Here is a 23,482-nt window from a genome sequence, read left to right as displayed (position 1 = left end):
AACCGAGATGAGAAGAAATTTTTTCACACAGAGAGTGGTGAATCTCTGGAACTCTCTGCCACAGAGGGTAGTCGAGGCCAGTTCATTGGCTATATTTAAGAGGGAGTTAGATGTGGCCCTTGTGGCTAAGGGGATCAGAGGGTATGGAGAGAAGGCAGGTACGGGATACTGAGTTGGATGATCAGCCATGATCATATTGAATGGCGGTGCAGGCTCGAAGGGCCGAATGGCCTACTCCTGCACCTAATTTCTGTTTCTATGTTTCAAGTAACCCCTGAATCCCCTCACTCCCATCCCTCCCCCACCCTCGTCATTGTCTGCAACTCATTTTCACCGACCCACACACAACAATGGCCTGTTTTCTTGATCATCGTAACTTGTTTGCATATTTTACATTCATTTGCTCTATATCACCGTCTATATCTTGTTTCCCTCTCCCCCGACTCTCAGTCTGAAGAAGGGTCTCGACCCGAAATGTCACGTATTCCTTCTGTCCAGCGATGCCGTCTGTCCCGCTGAGTTTACTTTAGTTTAGAGATACAGCGCGGAAACAGGCCCTCCGTTCCACCGAGTCCGCACTGACCAGCGATCCCCGCACATTAACACAATTCTACACACACGAGGGACAATTTACACCTATACCAAGCCTGCACGTCTTGGAGTGTGGGAGGAAAATGAAGATCTCGGAGAAAACCCACGCAGGTCACGGGGAGAACGTACAAACTCCATACAGACAGCACCACTAGTCGGGATCGAACCCGGGTCTCCGGTGCTGCAAGCGCTGTATGGCCACAACTTTACCGCTGCGCCACACCGTGCTGCCCAAGAGTTTCTCCAGCATTTTGTGTCTATCTGAGGAACTGAGCAGGTCAAGCAGCATCTATGGAGGCAAAGTATCCACCATCCTTTTGCTCCACACATGTTCAGCAGTTTGTTTATTAATCCAGATTCCAGCATCTGCAGTTTTGTATCACCGCAAAGAGACATCTTCTTCTTGCACAGCCTAAAGTTGTAGGACAACTTGTTCTATTTGATCTTATTTGATTGTGCACGCCGGGTTGATGGCATTCCTCGAAACAGGGTTGGTTGCAATCTCCCACCCCCACAAAGAGCCATGATTCTACTTAATGTGTCGGAAAGAACTGCAGATGCTGGTTTAAATCGAAGGTAGACACAAAATGTTGGAGTAACTCAGCGGGACAGGCAGCATCTCTGAAGAGAAGGAATGGGTGACGTTTCAGGTCAAGACCCTTCTTCAGACTGGTTCCACTTAATCATGTTGAAAGCACTAACTAAATATTTAATGAGCTCTCTGAACTGCCAACTAAATATTTCAAACTATCTGGATGGTTTTAAAGGAAAACCTTTTTGGGCGACACGGTGCCGCAGAGGTAGAGTTGCTGCCTCACAGCGCCGGAGACCCGTGTTCGATCCTGACTACGGTTGCTGTCTGTATGGAGTTTGTACATTCTCCCCGTGACCTGCGTGGGCTTTCTCCGAGATATTCGGTTTCTTCCCACACTCCAAAGACGTACAGGTTTGTAGGTTAATTGGCTTGGTATGAATGTAAATTTGTCCCTAGTGTGTATAGGATAGTGTTAATGTGCGGGGATCGCTGGTCGGTGCAAACCCAGTGGGCCGAAGGGCCTGTTTCCATGCTGTATCTCTAAAATAAACTAAACTACACCAAAACTATAGGTAGACACAAAATGCTGGAGTAACTCAGTGGGACAGGCAGCATCTCTGGAGAGAAGGAATGGGTGACGTTTCGGGTTGAGACCCTTCTTCAGACCTCTTGACCCGAAACGTCACCCATTTTGTGTCTACCTTTGATTAAAAGCAGCATCTGCAGTTCTTTCTTAAACCAAAAGAATTGCAGATTGTGATCAAGGATGATTTCTCTCCAGTCTATGAGTGAAACAGATGGGTGATTTCTGTCAACTACTGGTTTCACGGCCATGATTCATCTCCTTTCATAATCTCGATGTCCCCAACCACTTTGGAGTAAATTAAGGACCTCTGAAGTGTGGTCAAGCTGGGGAGAAGGCAGGAACGGGGTACTGATTGGGGATGATCAGCCATGATCACATTGAATGGCGATGCTGGCTCGGAGGGCCGAATGGCCTACTCCTGATTATTGTCTATTGTCTATTGCAATGTGGGAAATGCAGCATGCAAAGTATCACAAAATCAATTGAGATAAATGAGTAGATTTTTAAATTTTATTTTATTTTCCCCTTTATGTTAGAAAAGTTTACAAGGCCACTATCTTGGGAAGATCTTTCCTTACCATGGCACCCTGGGATATTTTATGTGTGGGTGAGGAGGACATGATCACAAATTAACAGTAGCTCTGTCAGTGCATTAATCTCACAATGCAAAGGTAGACACAAAATGCTGGGGTAACTCAGCGGGTGAGGCAGCATCTATGGAGAGAAGGAATGGGTGACGTTTCGGGTCTGCCTCACCCGCTGAGTTACCCCAGCATTTTGTGTCTACCTTCGATTTTATCCAGCATCTGGAGTTCTTTCTCAATGCAAACTTGGAGTGTGTGTTCTTTGAGTTGGAGTTGACTCCAGAGATTTGATAGTGAGGGGGATCCCATTCAACAACTGACACACATTCAGACAGAGATGGGTGAATGTCCAGCTTTTACCCAGTTTAAAGTGATGATAACAGTGCAATAAATATGTTTGTCCAAGGCCTTTCATTCAGGTGCTCTGCGTGTTTCTACAGTGTGAACTCAGCTGATCAAGCATTCCTCTCCTGTGGTGGAATGTACTCCAATCCAAAATGTGCAAAGATTTCTTCTTCTGTGGTAGCTGGCAAATATATATTCTGAAATAAAGAAGAAATGTATTCTGAAATATGGAAGAAAAATTCTGTTTAAACAATTAGCATTATTTACAAAAGTCAGAAAAATAGCAAAAAAATATATGAAAGTTCAATATAGAGTGGATGTGGCGAGGATGTTTCCAGTAGTGAGAGAGTCTAGGATCAGAGAGCATAGCCTCAAAATAAAGGACGTAGCTTTAAGGGCCTGTCCCACTTCGCGATTCTGCCAACGGCATTTGAATGTCGTCGCTCGATTTTGAACATTTCAAAATCGAGCGGCGACAAAAAAAATGTTGCGACACTTGAAAAAACACCGCGCGTCATACATCATCACGCCACATCACGCCGCGTAATTTTCAGTGACCTGATACGTCAGTCAATTATGCCGGCAGTCGCCGAAAAAAATCGCCATGTGGGACAGGCCCTTTAGAATGAAGAAGAGGAGGAATTTCTTTAGCCGGAGGGCGGCAAATCTGTGGAATTCATTGCCACAGACGGTTGTGGAGGTCAAGCCATTGGGTATGTTTAAAGCAGAGATTAATAAGTTCTTGTTTAAGGGCATCAAAGTTTATGGGGAGAGAATGGCAGGAGAATGGGGTTGAGAGGGTAAAATAGATCAGACATGATCAAATGACAGAGCAGACTCAATGGGCCGAATGGCCTAATTCTGCTCCTATTTCTTATGAACTGACTTCACTTTTAAGAAAGTTTACTCTTAAAATGTGATGTCACCTCCTGGAATGCCAAAGCCTTTCCACCGTCTGCAAGATTGTAATGTGATGCACACACTCCACTTGTCAAGATGAGTGCAGCTCCGATGATATACAAGAAGCTCGTGAATATGCTAGGACAAAGGAACCCATTCACCATCCCAAAAATTCCCCCCCCCCCCCCCCCACAAGGCGCACTGTCACAAAAATGCCGCACAGCAGCACACCCTCAATGCCAGAGACACAGATTCAATCCAGACCTCAGGTGCTGTCCGCATGGAGTTTGCAAGTTCCATCTGTGATTGCGCAGGGGATTTCCGGCTTCGTACCATATGCCAAAGATGTGTGGGTTTGTTGGTTAATTGGCCGATGTCAAATGGTCCCCAATGTAAAGCGAGTGGATGAGAAAGTGGGATCATTTAGAACTGGTGGGAACTGGTGATCGGGCCGAAACGTTGCCTATTTCCTTCGCTCCATAGATGCTGCTGCACCCGCTGAGTTTCTCCAGCATTTTTGTGTACCTTCGATTTTCCAGCATCTGCAGTTCCTTCTTAAACATTCCATACTCAATACTCTGACTGATGAAAGCCAATATGCCAAAGCCCTTTTTGACCACCTGATGTACCTGTGGTGCCACTTTCAACAAACTATGTACCTGTACTCCGAGATCCCTCTGCTCTACAACACTCCCCAGAGACCTACAGTACCATCCACTGTGTAGGTCTGGCCCATGTTAGTGTTCCCAAGATGCAATACCTCACATTCCATCAAGCATTCCTCAACCCATCTGCCTAACCGATCAAGATCCTGCTGCAATCTTTGACAACCATCTTCACTATCTACAATACCACCCACTTGCATGTCACTAGTGGGAGAGTCGAGGACCAGCGGTCACTGCCTGAGAATAAAAGAATGTACCTTGAGAAAAGAGATGAGGAGACATTTCTTTAGTCAATGGGTAGTGAATCTGGAATTCATTGCACAGGAGGCCAATTAATTGGGTATTTTCAAAGCTGAGACGGACAGGTTCTTGATTAATAAGTATGTCAAAAGTTATGGGGAGAAGGCAGGAAAAAGCGATTGAGAGGGAAAGATAGAACACCCATGATTGAATGTCAGAGTAGACTGGAAGGGCCGAATGGCGTCATACTGCTCCTTTGCCTTACGAACAATGAAGGTACAGCAGTGTGTGACTGAGTGAGGTTGCTGTGTAACTTGGAGCCAAGAGTGTGGATGGCTTGTGTTAGGTGTTCTCCTCCTTCTTGAGGAGAGTGGTATTGAGATTAGGCAATGCAGGGTGAGTAACTGCGGTGCATTTGAGTTTAGTTTAGAGTGGTGGCGTGGAAACAGCCTCATCAGCCCACCGAGTCCATAAGAAGGAACTGCAGATGCTGGAAAATCGAAGGTACACAAAAATGCTGGAGAAACTCAGCGGGTGCAGCAGCATCTATGGAGCGAAGGAAATAGGCAACGTTTCGGCCCGAAACGTTGCCTATTTCCTTCGCTCCATAGATGCTGCTGCACCCGCTGAGTTTCTCCAGTATTTTTGTGTACCTATTGAGTATAGAAGTTGGGAGGTCATCTTGCAGTTGTATGTGACATCGGCGAGGAAATATTTAGAGTATTGTGTTCATTTCTGGGCACCATGTTAAAGGAAAGATATTGTCAAGCTGTAAAGGGTGCAGAGAAGGTAGACACAAAATGCTGGATAACTCAGCGGGTCAGGCAGCATCTCTGGAGAGAAGGGATGGGTGATGTTTCGGGTTGAGACCGTTCATGTTGAGAGGAAGAGAACTTCTTCAAAGTCGACATATCGTGAACAGATTTCGCATTGGAGCGGAAAAAATGTGTTGGAAAGAACTGCAGATGCTGGTTTAAATCGAAGGTAGACCAGGGTGCAGGGAAGATCTACGAGGATGTTGCCAGGACCCGAGGGCCTGATCTATAGGGAGAGGTTGAGCAGACTAGTACTCTATTCCTTGGAGTGCAGGAGGGTGAGGGGTGATCTTATAGAGATGTTCAAAATCATGAGAGAATTAGATCGGGTAGATGCACAGGGTCTCTTGCCCAGAGTAGAGGAATCGAGGATGAGAGGACATAGGTTTAAGGTGAGGGTGAAAAGATTTAATAGGAATCTGAGGAGTAACTTTATCACACAAAGAGTGGTGGGTGTAGAGATCGAGCTGCTGGAGGAGGTAGTTGAGGCAGGTACTATTGCAACATTTAACATTTAGACAGATACATGGATAGGACAGGTTTAGATGGATATGGGCCAAACACAGGCAGGTGGGACTAGTGTAGATTGGACATGTTGGGCGGTGTGGGCATGTTGGGCCGAAGAGCCTGTTTCCACGCTGTATGACTCTAGTGGAAACATCCTTCCCACATCCACTCTATCCAGGCCTTTCACTATTTGGTAAGTTCCAATGAGGTCCTCTCATCCTTCTAAACTCCAGCGATTACAGGCACAATCTTAGCTAAATCTTGGAACTCCCTACACTAACAGTGAGGAAGCCCCTTTACCAGAGCTGCGCACCAACAACTATCAAGGGCTACTGAGGCTGGGAAACTAACATAGTTAGCCAGCTATGTCCAGATCCCAAAAAGTGAGTTAAAACACTGTGCTGACATGTTACCTGACTACAGAACTCAAGTCCTTTTTTACTTGCCTCATTTTGTGGTTTAATTAATGATGAAAAATGCTCCTAGTTTAAACTCAACTAATTCACGTACTAGGACGCAGTAGGTCAGCACCCAAAACCAACTCTCCTCAGTCCCGTTCCCACTCTTAGGTTTAGATTTATTATTGTCACATGTACTGAGGTACAGTGAATAGCTTTGTTGTGCTTGCTGTCCAGTCAGCCCAGATAACTCTACACATAAAGACAAATGAAGCCAAACTCAAGTACAATAGGTGGAGTGGGGTGAGAGATTGCAACCTTCACGTGGTCCGCCGTGTTTCGACGGATGCAATCAACCCGGCCTGCACAATCAAATAAGATCAAATAGACCAAGTTGTCCCACAACTTTAGGCCGTGCACGCCATACGCAAGAAGAAGAATAGGTGGATTGTAGGGAAAGTTACCTTTCTCAGCGTTATAATGCATCAGCTCCAGAGACAAAGTCCAATGTCCGCAATGGGCTAGAGGAGAATCGGACAGTACCCTAGCTTATGGATGGACCATCTAGAAGCCTGATAACAGAGGGGGAAGAAGCTGGTGTGGTATGCGCTTTCAAGCTTCTGCCCAATGGGAGTAGGGAGATAGAATGACTGGGGTGGGAAAGGACTGGAGATAGATGGAGTTAGTAGTTATTCCCCTAAAACCCTGCAATTAATCTCTCCCAAGCTCATCTACACCCATTTGATTCATTTACCTTTTACCTACACGAGCAGAAATTTGATGTGGCCAATTCACCTACTAGCAATAGAAACATGGAAGCAGGGTCGTGACCTGAAACGTCACCTGCCCGGGTTCTCCAGGGATGCTGCCTCACTCGGCGAGTTACTGCAGCATTTTGTGTCTACCCTACTAACAGTCTTTGGGATGTGGTAGGAAATCGGAACAGCCAGGGGTGATGCGTACAAATTAGCCAGAAAAAGCAGCATACCGGAGGACTGGGAGAAATTCAGAGACCAGCAGAGGAGGACAAAGGGCTTAATTAGGAAAGGAAAAATAGATTATGAAAGAAAACTGGCAGGGAACATAAAAACTGACTGCAAAAGTTTTTATAGATATGTGAAAAGAAAGAGATTAGTTAAAACAAATGTAGGTCCCTTGCAGTCAGAAACAGGTGAGTTGATCATGGGGAACAAGGATATGGCGGACCAATTGAATAACTACTTTGGTTCCGTCTTCACTAAGGAAGACATAAATAATCTGCCGGAAATAGCAGGGGACCGCGGGTCAAATAGTTGGAGGAATTGAGTGAAATCCAGGTTAGCCGGGAAGTGGTGTTGGGTAAATTGAATGGATTAAAGGCCGATAAATCCCCAGGGCCAGATAGGCTGCATCCCAGAGTACTTAAGGAAGTAGCTCCAGAAATAGTGGATGCATTAGTAATAATCTTTCAAAACTCTTTAGATTCTGGAGTAGTTCCTGAGGATTGGCGGGTAGCAAACGTAACCCCACTTTTTAAGAAGGGAGGGAGAGAGAAAACGGGGAATTACAGACCAGTTAGTCTAACATCGGTAGTGGGGAAACTACTAGAGTCAGTTATTAAAGATGGGATAGCAGCACATTTGGAAAGTGGTGAAATCATTGGACAAAGTCAGCATGGATTTACAAAAGGTAAATCATGTCTGACGAATCTTATAGAATTTTTCGAGGATGTAACTAGTAGCGTGGATAGGGGATAACCAGTGGATGTGGTGTGTCTGGACTTCCAGAAGGCTTTCGACAAGGTCCCACATAAGAGATTAGTATACAAACTTAAAGCACATGGCATTGGGGGTTCAGTATTGATGTGGATAGAGAACTGGCTGGCAAACAGGAAGCAAAGAGTAGGAGTAAACGGGTCCTTTTCACAATGGCAGGCAGTGACTAGTGGGGTACCGCAAGGCTCAGTGCTGGGACCCCAGCTATTTACAATATATATTAATGATCTGGATGAGGGAATTGAAAGCAATATCTCCAAGTTTGCGGATGACACTAAGCTGGGGGGCAGTGTTAGCTGTGAGGAGGATGCTAGGAGACTGCAAGGTGACTTGGATAGGCTGGGTGAGTGGGCAAATGTTTGGCAGATGCAGTATAATGTGGATAAATGTGAGGTTATCCATTTTGGTGGCAAAAACAGGAAAGCAGACTATTATCTAAATGGTGGCCGACTAGGAAAGGGGGAGATGCAGCGAGACCTGGGTGTCATGGTACACCAGTCATTGAAAGTGGGCATGCAGGTGCAGCAGGCAGTGAAGAAAGCGAATGGTATGTTGGCTTTCACAGCAAAAGGATTTGAGTATAGGAGCAAGGAGGTTCTGCTGCAGTTGTACAGGGTCTTAGTGAGACCACACCTGGAGTATTGCGTACAGTTTTGGTCTCCAAATCTGAGGAAGGACATTATTGCCCTAGAGGGAGTGCAGAGAAGGTTCACCAGACTGATTCCTGGGATGTCAGGACTGTCTTATGAAGAAAGACTGGATAGACTTGGTTTATACTCTCTAGAATTTAGGAGATTGAGAGGGGATCTTATAGAAACTTATAAAATTCTTAAGGGGTTGGACAGGCTAGATGCAGGAAGATTGCTCCCGATGTTGGGGAAGTCCAGGACAAGGGGTCACACCTTAAGGATAAGGGTGAAATCCTTTAAAACTGAGATGAGAAGAACTTTTTTCACACAGAGAGTGGTGAATCTCTGGAACTCTCTGCCACAGAGGGTAGTCGAGGCCAGTTCATTGGCTATATTTAAGAGGGAGTTAGATGTGGCCCTTGTGGCTAAGGGGATCAGAGGGTATGGAGAGAAGGCAGGTACGGGATACTGAGTTGGATGATCAGCCATGATCATATTGAATGGCGGTGCAGGCTCGAAGGGCCGAATGGCCTACTCCTGCACCTAATTTCTATGTTTCTATGTTTCTATGTCATGGGGAGAAGATGCAGACTCAACATGCTGTGAGCACCGGAGGTCAGGATTGAAGCATTCTTGTTGTGGGGCTGTGAGGGAGTGTGACTAACTGCAGCACCACATGTGCCACCCAACAGTAACATGGAAAATGCAGAGGAGCACATTATCTGCCCTCTGGGTGGTGCGATTCACTTCATGTGGTGACACCACATGGCAGCACAAGCTTAACGTTACTTAGGATCACACAGCAGCAAGCAGGCCAGACACTCCATCTTGTCCAAACTGCTACACAGACACAGTCAGTCAGCATCTCAGTCAGATAGTCAGCGTCTCAAACACAGACAGTCAGCATCTCACAGTCAGTCAGCATCTCAGTCAGACAGTCAGCATCTCACAGTCAGACAGCCAGCGCCTCAAACACAGACAATCAGCATCTCACAGTCAGACAGTCAGCATCTCAGACAGTCAGCGTCTCACAGTCAGCGTCTCAGAGTCAGACAGTCAGCATCTCAGACAGACAGTCACCATCTCACAGTCAGTCAGCATTTCAGTCAGACAGTCAGCATCTCACAGTCAGACAGCCAGCGTCTCAAACACAGACAATCAGCATCTCACAGTCAGTCAGCATCTCAGACAGTCAGCGTCTCAGAGTCAGCGTCTCAGAGTCAGTCAGTCAGCATCTCAGTCAGACAGTCAGCATCTCACAGTCAGACAGCCAGCGTCTCAAACACAGACAGTCAGCATCTCAGTCAGTCAGCGTCTCAGGCAGTCAGCATCTCACAGTCAGACAGTTAGCGTCTCAGACAGTCAGCATCTCACAGTCAGACAGTCAGCGTCTCAGACAGTCAGCGTCTCAAACAGTCAGCGTCTCACAGTCAGACAGTTAGCGTCTCAGACAGTCAGCATCTCACAGTCAGACAGTCAGCATCTCAGACAGTCAGCGTCTCAAACAGTCAGCGTCTCAAACAGTCAGCATCTCAGTCAGACAGTCAGCATCTCAGACAGTCAGCGTCTCAAACAGTCAGCATCTCACAGTCAGACAGTCAGCGTCTCAGACAGTCAGCATCTCAGTCAGACAGTCAGCATCTCAGACAGTCAGCATCTCAAACAGTCAGCATCTCACAGTCAGCGTCTCAGAGTCAGACAGTCAGCATCTCAGACAGACAGTCACCATCTCACAGTCAGACAGTCAGCATCTCACAGTCAGACAGTCAGCATCTCAGACAGTCAGCATCTCAGTCAGACAGTCAGCATCTCAGTCAGACAGTCACCATCTCAGTCAGCTGGGTGGATTCCCCTCCTTTAACCCTGTTTGGCAGGCCGAGAGAGAAGCTTAGATTACTTCCTACCTGCTCATTGTCAAACAAAGAATGGCTGCTGAGACTCATGTTCTTTAAGTGCTTGGCATATCTGCGCAGGTCTCGTTCGAAGAGCTGCAAGACAGCAGGAAACAAGCCAATTAAAATTACATTCAAAACGGAGTTATTCCCTAACAAGTTTAATAAATCTCTGCATCTGTTTCACTACATTTCCAGAATCTACACTTTGTTCTCTTTTTATTCCAACCATTTAGTAGTCTAAAGAAGGGTTTCGTCCCGAAACATCACCCATTCCTTCTCTGCTGCCTGTCCCTCTGAGTTACTCCAGCATTTTGTGTTTATCTTCAGTGTAAACCAGTGTCTGCAGTTCCTTCCTACACATTTAATAGTCTTGGACAGATTGCGTTTTGGGTTGTGAAATTTCTTCTGTGTCGAGAAACCAAAATGTGGTCTGTCCACTCCCTCCATGGGTGCTGCCTGACCCACCGAGTTCCTCCAGCACTTTGTTTTTTGCTCAGGTTTCCAGCATCTGCAGGCTACAGGGTCCCCAGTTGCCAGCCATCCATTAACCCCTGCTCAAGTAGTGCCCTAGCTTTAATAAAATAGTTAATCTTCAGCTAAAAACAGAAGCCCTTTTAGAAGAGATGTGCATATTACATTCAAATGGTATCTCCTGGGTGCCTGCTGGCATGTATGAGGGGTGCTGATCCAGTCTGTAGTTTCCCGACATTCCAGCTCATATCAAGCAACTCATTTCAGAAGGATGTGTAGGAAAGAACTGGTTTACATCAAAGACAGACACAAAATGCTGGAGTTACTCAGCGGGACAGGCAGCATCTATGGAGGAATGGGTGACGTTTCAGGTTAAGACCTCTGAAGAAGGGTCTCGACCCGAAATGTCACCCATTCCTTCTCTCCAGAGATGCTGCCTGTCCCGCTGAGTTACTCCAGCATTTTGTGTCTATCTTCATTTCAGAAGGATGGGCCCCGAACGGAAACGTCCTCTCCATGTTCTCCAGAGATGCCACCTGACCCTCTGATCAATCTATTTCAGAAATGAAGAATTTGGTTTACGTACTCTGAAATAAACCGGGGTGTTTAACTCTGTTTATTTATACTTACCCGTGAACCCGTCCATCCTAACAACGCATAAGCGTATTGGCTGAAGGGGGCAACGACCAGGTCCACTCTCACGGCCTTCCAGGCTTTGTCTCCTGTCGCGACAACGGTAACCTGGTGAGAAGCCTCAGTCGCAGCAGTAAGACCACCTCCCCGAGTCTGGTTCCCAGCCAAGGGGTCGCAAAGGCTCAGCGTCTCAGCTCCCAAATTATTTACCAACTCCTTCTCCAGTTTGAAGATAGAGAAGCATTTTTCAAAGTGATCAAAAATCTCAGGCTCCTTGCTCTTCCCTTTAGAAGTGTTGCCCATGATGTCGTCGTACAATATCAGACCCTGAAATAATCGCAAAATTATAAGGTGTCAGATTCTCTCTCCTCTCGGGTGGTTGTCACCGTGAGAAATATCTGACTTGTTGATAACTTTCATTAAGAATCTGGCTGTTTGGGTGAACGAGATACAGCAACAATACTTCTTAAGCTGTGTTAATAATTCTACAAGACTTTCATTATTAACTTTGCTTTGCAACCTATTCCTTCAAATCTTCTTCAACAAATCTTAACATGAATAGTTGGGGGGAAAAGCATACACAAAACATTAAAATCAAGAGGTTTTTCAGGGTTTGACACCGTTACTAAAAGTGAGGCACAAATTGAGTGCAGAATCAGGGGGGACATAGTTGCAGAAAGTTGCTGAGATGATGCGAGTTTTACTCTTAAATGCTTTGAGAGATCAGAGGAAGGTGCAGGTCACCAGTGATGCTCAGCAAGGTTGTAATTTTGACCGGCATGTTTTAAACAGTTTGGAGCTTGATTAGGATGTTAAGTCTGGACAAGTAAGTGAAAATTATCAAGACTTATGGGCCTGTCCCACTTACGCGATTTTTTTGGCGACTGCCGGCACCCCGTCATAGGTCGTTACAGGTCGCCAGAAATTTTCAACATGTTGAAAATCCAGCGGCGACCAGAACAGGTTACGACTCTTTGGGCAACTACTCACGACCATACAGGCTTCACCCCGCGACATGTCGCCAGGGTGTGGCCTGTATGGTCGTGAGTAGTCTCCTCAGTCGCCCAAAGAGTCGTAGCGTCTTTCCATGTTGAAAATTCTCGGCGACCTGCAACGACCTATGACAGGTGCTGGTAGTCGCCGAAAAAGTCGCGTAAGTGGGACAGGCCCATAAAGATAACAAAAGCACAGATAAGATACCTTGCTGCACAGGAATAGATATGGCAGTCAGTAATGTTATGGAGGTGAATATAAGTATTGAGAAATAGAAAGAGGGTGTTTGGAGTGAAGGTTATGATTAAACTAGGTTTCACCTACACTAATTCAGCTCAAGAAAGGGGGCAGGGAGGTGAGGACAGAAATTAGGAATAAAGTTTGTGGAAAACAACAAAAGCATGGCTTTTGCAGCCATCCTAACATCAATCAGTTATGTTAAAGTCATAGTCACACTGCACAGAAATAGGCCCTTCGGCCCAACCTGTCCATGTTGACCAGGATGCCCCATCTACCGTAGTCCCACCTGCCCATATCCCTCTAAACTTTTCCTATCCATATACCTTCTCCAAATGTCTTTTAAATGTTGTGATAGTACCTGCCTCAACTACCTCCTCTGGCAGCTCCTTCCATACACTCACCACCCCCCTGCTAAGATTTGTAGGATAACTTCAACCAAAATGGTGGAATAAAGATAAAGCAGATCAAAAATTAAGAGGTGGGGCGATATCCTATTATACCACCAAGTTATTACTCGAGATGAGTAGAGTTCGGCAATATTATCCAGAATAGATTAAATCACAATCAAGGGAATTTTAAAAATGAGCAAAAATACACTGGGACAAATCTGAAGAAGGGCAGCACGGGATGCAGCGGGAGAGTTGCTCTCACAGCTCCGGAAACCCGGGTTCAATCCTGACTACGGGTGCTGTCTGAGCGGAGTTTGTACATTCTCCATGTGACCGCGTAGGTTTTCTCCGGATGCTCCGGTTTCCTCCCACATTCCAAACACGTGCAGGTTTGTAGGTTAATTAGCTTTTGAAAATTGTCCCTAGTGTGTGGGATAGAACAAGTGTATGGTTGATCTTTGGTCGGCACGGAGGCGGTGGGCCGAAGAGCCAATTTCTACATTGTTTCTCCAAACTAAACTAAAAAAGTAAACTAAGATAATTTTGCACAAATTAATCCCCAACTAAGCATGCTGACCACAGGGAGAATGTACAAACTCCGTACAGACAAGCACCCGTAGTCAGGATCAAACCCAGGTCTCTGGAGTTGTAAGGCTGTAGTTCTACCTCATTGCAACCATTGGACTTTATCTCAGGAACTGGTGCCGAGAACTGTATTTTGCACTCTGTATCTTCCCCTTTACTCTAGGTATTTGACGATAATATTCTGATTTAATTGGACTGTATATATAACAGAGCTATTCACCATACCTCTGTACACATGACAATAATAGACCTAAACAGACTCTAAATGTACAGTGTATTTCGCAGCATGCTCTTCACAAGCTTTGGGATTATTAACTCATTTCAAGGAAAGATTGGATCTCACTCCCTTGGATGTGGCTATAGAATAGTTTGGATATGCTTCCAGGTCAAGGTGGATGAACTTTCAATTATCCGCTGGACATTGCCAATGTTAGTAAAAATCTACCAGTCCTACCTTGGTGGTCATCCAATTAACCACTTGGTAAATAATACCCTCCTCTTTGCCTTCGTCTGGGTGGGTTATGAGAAGATCAACGTCGTGACCACACTCCTTCCCCCTGATGAATACAATTGAACACAAAACCAATTAGGAAACTGAAAGGCGTATCCAAAATAATAGACAAATCTCTTTCTATGGAGGAAAGACAAAAAGATAATGAAGTTAACCATTAAATAATAGTGTTGTTTTCAAATGACTTTAGTTTTGTTTAGAGAAACATCACAGAAAAAGGCCCTTCAACCCATCAAATCTACAACGACCAGCGATCCCTGTACATTAACTCTACCCTACACATACTTGGATCAATTTTTACATTGTAAAAATATTCATACCAAGGCAATTAACCTACAAACTTGTACGTCTTTGAGGTGTGGGAGGAAACTGAAGATCTTGGAAAAAAACCCACGCAGGTTACAGGGAGAACGTACAAACTCTGTACAGACAGCACCCGTGGTCAGGATCGAACCCGGTCTCTGGCGCTGTGAGGCAGTAGCTCTAACACCACCATAATGCTGTTTAGAATGGGATCAGTGGTTGCTGACACTGCTAACAAGGCACACTATTCATGGTGATTCCAAATGGCATTTCCCACACAGCTTCATTTACTCCAGTTCCCCTTAGAAACATAGAAACATAGAAAAATAGGTGCAGGAGTAGGCCATTCGGCCCTTCGAGCCTGCACCGCCATTCAATATGATCATGGCTGATCACCCAACTCAGTATCCTGTACCTGCCTTCTCTCCATACCCCCTGATCCCTTTAGCCACAAGGGCCACATCTAACTCCCTCTTAAATATAGCCAATGAACTGGCCTCAACTACCTTCTGTGGCAGAGAATTCCACAGATTAGCCACTCTCTGTGTGAAAAAATGTTTTCCTCATCTCGGTCCTAACAGATTTCCCCCTTATCCTTAAACTGTGACCCCTTGTCCTGGACTTCCCCAACATCGGGAACAATCTTCCTGCATCTAGCCTGTCCAACCCCTTAAGAATTTTGTACGTTTCTATAAGATCCCCCCTCAATCTTCTAAATTCTAGCGAGTACAAGCCGAGTCTATCCAGTCTTTCTTCATATGAAAGTCCTGACATCCCAGGAATCAGTCTGGTGAACCTTCTCTGTACTCCCTCTATGTCAAGAATGTCTTTCCTCAGATTAGGAGACCAAAACTGTACGCAATACTCCAGGTGTGGTCTCACCAAGACCCTGTACAACTGCAGTAGAACCTCCCTGCTCCTATACTCAAATCCTTTTGCTATGAATGCTAACATACCATTCGCTTTCTTCACTGCCTGCTGCACCTGCATGCCTACTTTCAATGACTGGTGTACCATGACACCCAGGTCTCGTTGCATCTCCTCCTTTCCTAATCGGCCACCATTCAGATAATAGTCTACTTTCCTGTTTTTGCCACCAAAGTGGATAACCTCACATTTATCCACATTATACTGCATCTGCCATGCATTTGCCCACTCACCCAGCCTATCCAAGTCACCTTGCAGCCTCCTAGCACCCTCCTCACAGCTAACACTGCCCCCCAGCTTCGTGTCATCCGCAAACTTGGAGATGTTGCATTCAATTCCCTCGTCCAAATCATTAATATATATTGTAAATAGCTGGGGTCTCAGCGCTGAGCCTTGCGGTACCCCACTAGTCACTGCCTGCCATTGTGAAAAGGACCCGTTTACTCCTACTCTTTGCTTCCTGTCTGCCAGCCAGTTCTCTATCCACATCAATACTGAACCCCCAATACCGTGTGCTTTAAGTTTGTATACTAATCTCTTATGTGGGACCTTGTCGAAAGCCTTCTGAAAGTCCAGATATAACACATCCACTGGTTCTCCTTTATCCACTCTACTAGTTACATCCTCGAAAAATTCTATAAGATTCGTCAGACATGATTTACCTTTCATAAATCCATGCTGACTTTGTCCAATGATAATAATAATAATAATAAATTTTATTTATGGGCGCCTTTCAAGAGTCTCAAGGACGCCTTACAAAAATTGAGCATGTAGAGGAAAAACATGTAAGGGGAATGAAATAAATAGTAGAGACATGACTAGTACACAAAGTAAAGACAGAATTCAATACAAAACACAGTATGAGGCAAGATTTCACCACTTTCCAAATGTGCTGCTATCCAATCTTTAATAACTGATTCTAGCAGTTTCCCCACTACCGATGTTAAACTAACTGGTCTGTAATTCCCCGTTTTCTCTCTCCCTCCCTTTTTAAAAAGTGGGGTTACATTAGCTACCCTCCAATCCTCAGGAACTACTCCAGAATCTAAAGAGTTTTGAAAAATTATCACTAATGCATCGACTATTTCTGGGGCTACTTCCTTAAGTACTCTGGGATGCAGCCTATCTGGCCCTGGGGATTTATCGGCCTTTAATCCATTCAATTTACCTAACACCACTTCCCGGCTAACCTGGATTTCACTCAGTTCCTCCATCTCATTTGACCCCCGGTCCCCTGCTATTTCCGGTAGATTATTTATGTCTTCCTTAGTGAAGACAGAACCAAAGTAATTATTCAATTGGTCTGCCTTTTTGCAGGCCACCCTCGGGTTATGGATGGATTCCATTTTTACAGACGTCCCCAAATCAATTTTGTTCACAAAATTGAAAAAAAACAAAACAAAAATGACTTGATTTGGTAACCATGCTGCCATTGTATTGTGAGGCCGAGTCGAGAGGCTCCAACGACGAAGAGGCTCGACCAGCCCCGACCCGGGGTTCGATCGACGGCGCGGGGGAGCTGACATTCCCCCCCGATGCAAGAGCTGATCGCTCCGATGCAGAGGGTCCAAACGCCGCCGGCTACGAGAGTCAAGATTGTCCCGTCAACGGAGGGCTCGAGACCCCCGACCGTGGGGGAGCAATTCTTGCTATTGAGGGAGTGCAGCGTAGGTTTACAAGGTTGATTCCCCGGATGGCAAGACTGTCATATGCTGAGAGAATGGAGCAGCTGGGCTTGTACACTCTGGAGTTTAGAAGGATGAGAGGATATCTTATTGAAACATATAAGATTGTTAAGGGTTTGGACACGCTAGAGGCAGGAAACATGTTCCCGATGTTGGGGGAGTCCAGAACCAGGGGCCACAGTTTAAGAATAAGGAGTAAGCCATTTAGAACGGAGACGAGGAAACACTTTTTCCTCACAGAGAATTGTGAGTCTGTGGAATTCTCTGCCTCAGAGGGCGGTGGAGGCAGGTTCTCTGGATGCTTTCAAGAGAGAGCTAGATAGGGCTCTTAAAAATAGCGGAGTCAGGGGATATGGGGAGAAGGCAGGAACGGGGTACTGATTGGGGATGATCAGCCATGATCACATTAAATGGCGGTGCTGGCTCGTAGGGCCGAATGGCCTACTCCTGCACCTATTGTCTATTGTCAAAGAAGGGAAGAGATTGAACTTTTTTTCGCCTTCCATCACAGTGAGGAATGTGGAGGAGTCACTGTGGTCGATGTTTATGTTAAAATGCATTTTATGTGTTCCGTTACTTTTTATTTGCATGATGACTGACTAGGCAAATGAAATTCCTCGTATGTTGCAAAACATACTTGGCTAATAAAGTATTATTGTGATTGTATTGTAATGAATGGTGTTGGGAAGGGCCAATTAAGGACACATTAATATTAATCTGGTCTGAAGAAGGGTCTCAACCCAAAACGTCACCCATTTCTTCTCTCCAGAGATGCTGCCTGTCCCGCTGAGTCACGCCAGTATTTTGTGTCTATCTTCCATTAATATTTATTTTATTTTCTTCCCCAGCCAGGTCACAATGGTACAGAAACAGGATGTCCCATGCTTTATGGCTGGTTTCAATGCTCGTGTCAGTGACTGTAACATTGCACAATGGACTTGTTGGACAAGTGTCAATGGGCACGAGTGCTTATCAGTTTCCAAAGCAACTCTCTCAATCTCCCCCAGTGAAACTGGCAGCCCGTGTTTATAAGAGACAATGGGGTCTGTTCATTTGTGCTTCATTTGAATTGAATAATATTTATTAGAACTCAATCGTAAATATGAGATATCCATAACTTGGGCATTCATAACCTAGGAGGCCTATATACACACCCAGTTAAATCCAAAACAAATAAGTCAGTGTGATGTAGATCTAACAATGTTACTACATTTCTGGGGTTCAGGATGACACAACAGCATATTTCAAAATTGTCCCTTTGTCAATGATACAAGTGCAACTACAGAGCATGTCTTTTTGGAGATTGACACAAAAAGCTGGAATAACTCAGCGAGGCAGGCAGCATCTCTAAAGAAAAAGAATGGGTGACGTTTCGGGTCGAGACCCTTCTTCAGACTGAGTAGGGATAATGGAAAAGAGAGATATAACATGGTGATGTGGAGAGATAAAAAACAATGAATGAAAGATATGCAAAAAAGTTACAATAATAAAGGAAGCAGGCCATTGTTGGCCATTTGAAGGGTGAAAATGAGAAGCTAGTGCGACTTGGGTGGGGAAGGGATAGAGAGAGAGGGAGTATCGGGGCTACCTGAAGATTCACCACCCTCTTCCTAACCTGAAAGGACTGTTGGGGTCCCTGGACAGAGTCGATGGAGGAGGTATAGCGACAGGTATTGCATCTTCTGCGGTTGAAGGGGTAGGTGCCGGGGCGGGGGTGGTTTGGGTGGGAAGGGATGAGTTAACCAGGGAGTTGCGGAGGGAACGGTCTCTACATCACCCATTCCTTTGCTTCAGAGATGCTGCCTCTCCCGCTGAGTGACTCCAGTTTTTTGTGTCTATCTTCGGTTTAAACCAGCATCTGCAGTTCCGTCCTACAAATTATTTATTTTTGGAGATCAGGATCATGATTTTTTTTAATGTTTACGGCAAGATACAAGAATTGACTGTCTCCTTAGCTCTAGATCGGACATTTCAGAGACTTGGAAATTGCAAGCTGGAGCCGGTTTGTGGCGACTGCATGCTGTTTCGGAAGTGAATCTATTATATTAATGACAGACACAAAATACGGCATTTCTGGAGAGAAGGACTGGGTGACGTTTCGGGTCGAGACCCTTCTTCAGACTATATCATTGTATGTTATGATTTGATGGATAGCACGCAGAACGAGCATCTTGCTGTATCTCTGTACACGTCACAATAAAGATCCCACTAATCCAAAATTCCTTTCCCAGCTGCTGGGCTTCAAGCTTGTACAGAAATGAGAAGACAAAACTATGATGCAAACGAAAACTACAATGCTCTAACCTTCGGAAGCCGCCTGTTAACGTTATAATTGCATCAGGCAGAAATCTGCGTACAGCTCTTTCCACAATGTGCTTGATCCAATCTGCTTCTGCCCTTGTAACTGGTACACAGAGGTCATTATGATACAACAGACCTGGAAAACAAAAGAGTTACCCATAGTAAAGCAAGGACAATTTGTCAACTATTTGAAATGTTTTGAAATATCGTCCAGTTAACACAGTTTCTTATCGTCCACGATGACTAAAGGGCGCGTGGCTCCAAGGCTTTCACAACAATTACTCCTGCCATTATGTTAGCATTTGGAAACTGCGCAACTTACTGCCCTAGTGTACAGTAATGTACAGCTCTGCATTTGGAGTATTGTGAGCAATTTTGGGCCCCATATCTGAGGAAGGATGTGCTGGCTCTGGAGAGGGTTGAGAGGTGGTTTATGAGAATGATCCCGGGAATAAGTGGGTTAACATACGATGAGTTGACAGCACTGGGCCTGTACTCACTGAAGTTTAGAAGGATGAGGGGGTACCTCATTGTAACTTACCGAATAGTGAAAGGCCAGAATAGAGTGGATGTGGAGAGGATGTTTCCAATTGGGGGAAGAGTCTAGGAACAGAGGTCACAGCCTCATAACTAAAGGATGTTCCTTTTGGAAGGAGATGAGGAGGAATTTCTTTAGTCAGAGGGCGGTGAATCTATGGAATTCATTGCCACAGAAGGCTGTGGATGCCACGTCAATGTATTCAAGAAGGAACTGCAGATGCTGCAAAATCGAAGGTAGACAAAAATGCTGGAGAAACTCAGCGGGTGCGGCAGCATCTATGGAGCGAAGGAAATAGGCAACGTTTCGGGCCAGAACGTTGCCTATTTCCTTCGCTCCATAGATGCTGCCGCACCCGCTGAGTTTCTCCAGCATTTTTGTCTACCAAGTCAATGTATGATTTTAAGGCAGAGATAAATAGATTCTTGATTAGTACATGTGTCAGAGGTTATGGGGAGAAGGCAGGAGAATGGGGTGAGGAGGGAGCGATAGATCTGCCATGATTAAATGGCACAGTAGACTTGATGGGCCGAATGGCCTAATTCTGCTCCTATGACATGACCTTATGAGCAACATCTCCATTAGAGCAGAGGAACACATTAACATTAACAGGTTAATGGGTCAAAAGTGAGATAATTCTTGTTTTTCTTTCCTCTGCTTTCTTCTTCCTCTTTTACTTGATCATTAAACATAATCTGCATTTCAATTTCTCATGTAGAAAGAAACAAGGAACTGCGGATGCTGGTTTACGAAGACACAAAATACTGGAGTAACTCAGTGGGTCAGGCAGCATCCTGGAGAACATGGACAGAGGAGGTTTTAGGTTGCGACCCTTCTTCCTAATGTGGATAGGTGATGTTTCGCTTCAGGACCCTTTTTCCGAACAGGGGTAGTGATGTTTCCGGTTGGGACCCTTCTTCCAACATGGATAGGTGAAGTTTCAGGTCAGGACCCTTCTATCTAACAGAATAGGTGACGTTTTGGGTCGGCACCCTTCTTCTCAATTTCCCATGCCTGCACCCCCACCTCTGTGGAGGTGGCACAGTGGCAGAGTTGCTGCTATACAGCGCCAGACACCCAGGTTCCATCCTGAGTGTGGGTACTGCCTGGAGGGAGTTTGTACGTTCTCCCTGTGATCGTGTGGGGTGCTCGCGTTTCCTCCCACACTCCAAAGACGTACAGGTCTGCAGGTTAATTGGCTTTGGTAAAAATTGTTCCCAGTGTACGTGGTGATCGCTGGTCAGCACGGACTCGGTGGGCCAAAGGGCCTGTTTCCACGCTGTATCTCTAATATCAAAGTCTCATTTATAACTTCATGCAGACCTAGAGTATTGCAGCATCCCTCCATTTCTTTAATTCTGACCTGTGACTCTCATCATTCAAGCACGATAATTACCACTCAATTCCCCATATTCATGATTCTAGGAACACACTAACATGACCAAGCCTTTAGTTACTTCTTCTAACTTCACCGCTATTGCTTGGGGTAAACTTTTGCCTCTTTGTTAGTCCAGACCACTGGATTACTAAAATAGTTTTTTTTAAAAGCCAGTATGCTAATCATGGCGTGACTCTGTGCAAACACTACAATGTTTCTGCTGCCTTTTGAATGTCTCACACGATTACTAACAGGCACTTCAGGCTTCTTCAGCCTTTGCCAATTTGTAAAGCAAAGCTGTCCAAAATCCACAAGGAGGAAGCCCAACAGGCACCACTGTGTAATAAAATAGAAAACTGTGAGCTATGAATTTGGCAATGCTGCAATATCCTATCCTTACCCTCTTTCCGTTCCCATAAATAGGGTCATCGAGTCACATAGGCCCTTCAACCCGGCTCATCCATGCTAACAAAGAACCCCTATCGACCCAGGTTTGGCCCATATCCCTCTAAATCTTTCATATCCATGTACCTGGTCAAATGTCTTTTAAAGTGTTGTTATAGTACTTGTCTTAACTACTTCCTCTGGCAATTTGTTCCATGTACCCACCGTCCCTTGTGTAAAAAAAAAATTGCCCCTCAGGTTCCTATTAAATCTTTTTTTCTCACCCTAAACCTCTGTCCTTGAGTTCTCGATTTCCCTAACCTAGGAAAAAATCCACTGTATCTATTTGCCTCATGATTTTATACACTTCTCAAAGATCAAAATTCGGACCCCTGTGCTCCAAGGAATAAAGTCCTAGCCTGGTCAACCCAAGCCCTGATATCCTGGCAACATCCTTATAAATCCTCACTGCACTCTTTCCAATTTAACGCCATCCTTCCAAAAGCGTAGGTGACCAAAACTGAACACAAAAATATCCATATTCTGCCTCAGCAACATCTTATACAACTGGAACATAACTTTCCAACTTCTATACTCAGTTTCCTGACTGATGAAGGCCAGCGGGCCAAAGGCCTTCTTCACTATCGTATCTTCCGGTGACGCCATTTTCAGAGAACCCGTACATTTACTCCTTGATTCCTTCCCAGGGCCCACCGTTCACTGTGAAGGTCCTGCCCTGGTTTGTTGTCTCAAAATACAAGAGCTCACTCTTATCCAAATTAAACTCCTTTGCCATTGCATGACCTACATGCTCAGCTGATCATCATCTGCTTATTCTTGATAACTATCTTCGTTATCAATGATACCATCTATTTTAGCATCTGCAAACGTAATCATTTCTTGAACATTCTCATCCAATTTCCTGTCCACTTTCCCACAGTGTCCTTGGATATACCTGATCACGGCCGGGAGATTTTTCTACTTCCATTGATAAGGCTGAATGATGTTAAAAATATAAGAATATATTAAATTGGTTCCTGGGTCAGCTTACAGCTTATATTTAGTCTCAAATCAGGCTTTTCTCCAGTAGATTAATACAGAAAGGCAAGTCTAGGCTTGCCTCAGGTTGCTGTGTATTGAGATAATGAATGACTATAACATTTGTCTACCAAGTGACGAGAGAGGAAGCTAGATTGATCTCACTAAGGGGTATTGACAAATGGCTGATGCCTTTAATATGTAAGATATCTTGTACCAAATGTCCGATGCCTTTGTCCTTGTACCATATGACAAGATGCTTTTGATGTGACGCATCCTGTAATAACCTTTATTCTCTGTACCTCTGACCATAACTAATGTTTGTGGAATGTGCTAAGGTGACAAAAAAACACTATATAATACGATGTAATTCTGTTGTTCGGAGAAGTGGAATGAGGACAGTGAAGTGTCTCTATTGCTCACTTGACTGGAGTTCTCCCTGCCACTTCCATCGGCCGATAATAAGTAAAGTTTTGAACTGGTCTACCAAACGTTTGTGAGTTGTCAGTTTATTAAGAAGCGAACCTGTTTGATTGTTATAAAAGTAACTTTTTCACCATGTGTTGTAAGACATTCAGCATTTTTCTACTGCAATACAGACTTTCGTCAAGAAATCGTCATTAACTTTCCCAAGTTCCCTGGACTTTGTGTCCTACCTATAC

The 23,482-nt window shown here is 44.9% G+C and overlaps 1 protein-coding gene across 1 annotated transcript in view; it reads right to left on the bottom strand.

The window, feature by feature from the left end:
• Positions 1-2,208: 2,208 nt before the first annotated feature.
• Positions 2,209-23,482, bottom strand: part of LOC116967352 (DNA nucleotidylexotransferase-like) — a 40,130-nt gene continuing 18,856 nt past the window's right edge. Inside the window, exons 8-12 of the mRNA XM_033013860.1 lie at positions 19,486-19,618; positions 14,210-14,312; positions 11,546-11,875; positions 10,454-10,537; positions 2,209-2,838 (exon numbers count right to left, since the gene is read on the bottom strand). Coding sequence (XP_032869751.1) covers positions 2,752-2,838; positions 10,454-10,537; positions 11,546-11,875; positions 14,210-14,312; positions 19,486-19,618 — 737 coding nt within the window. The 3' untranslated portion in view covers positions 2,209-2,751. The remainder of the gene's footprint in view (positions 2,839-10,453; positions 10,538-11,545; positions 11,876-14,209; positions 14,313-19,485; positions 19,619-23,482) is intronic.

Source organism: Amblyraja radiata, chromosome 39 (genome assembly GCF_010909765.2).
Source record: "Amblyraja radiata isolate CabotCenter1 chromosome 39, sAmbRad1.1.pri, whole genome shotgun sequence".
Classification (NCBI taxonomy): Eukaryota; Metazoa; Chordata; class Chondrichthyes; order Rajiformes; family Rajidae; genus Amblyraja; species Amblyraja radiata.
This window is presented reverse-complemented; position numbering and strand designations above follow the sequence as displayed.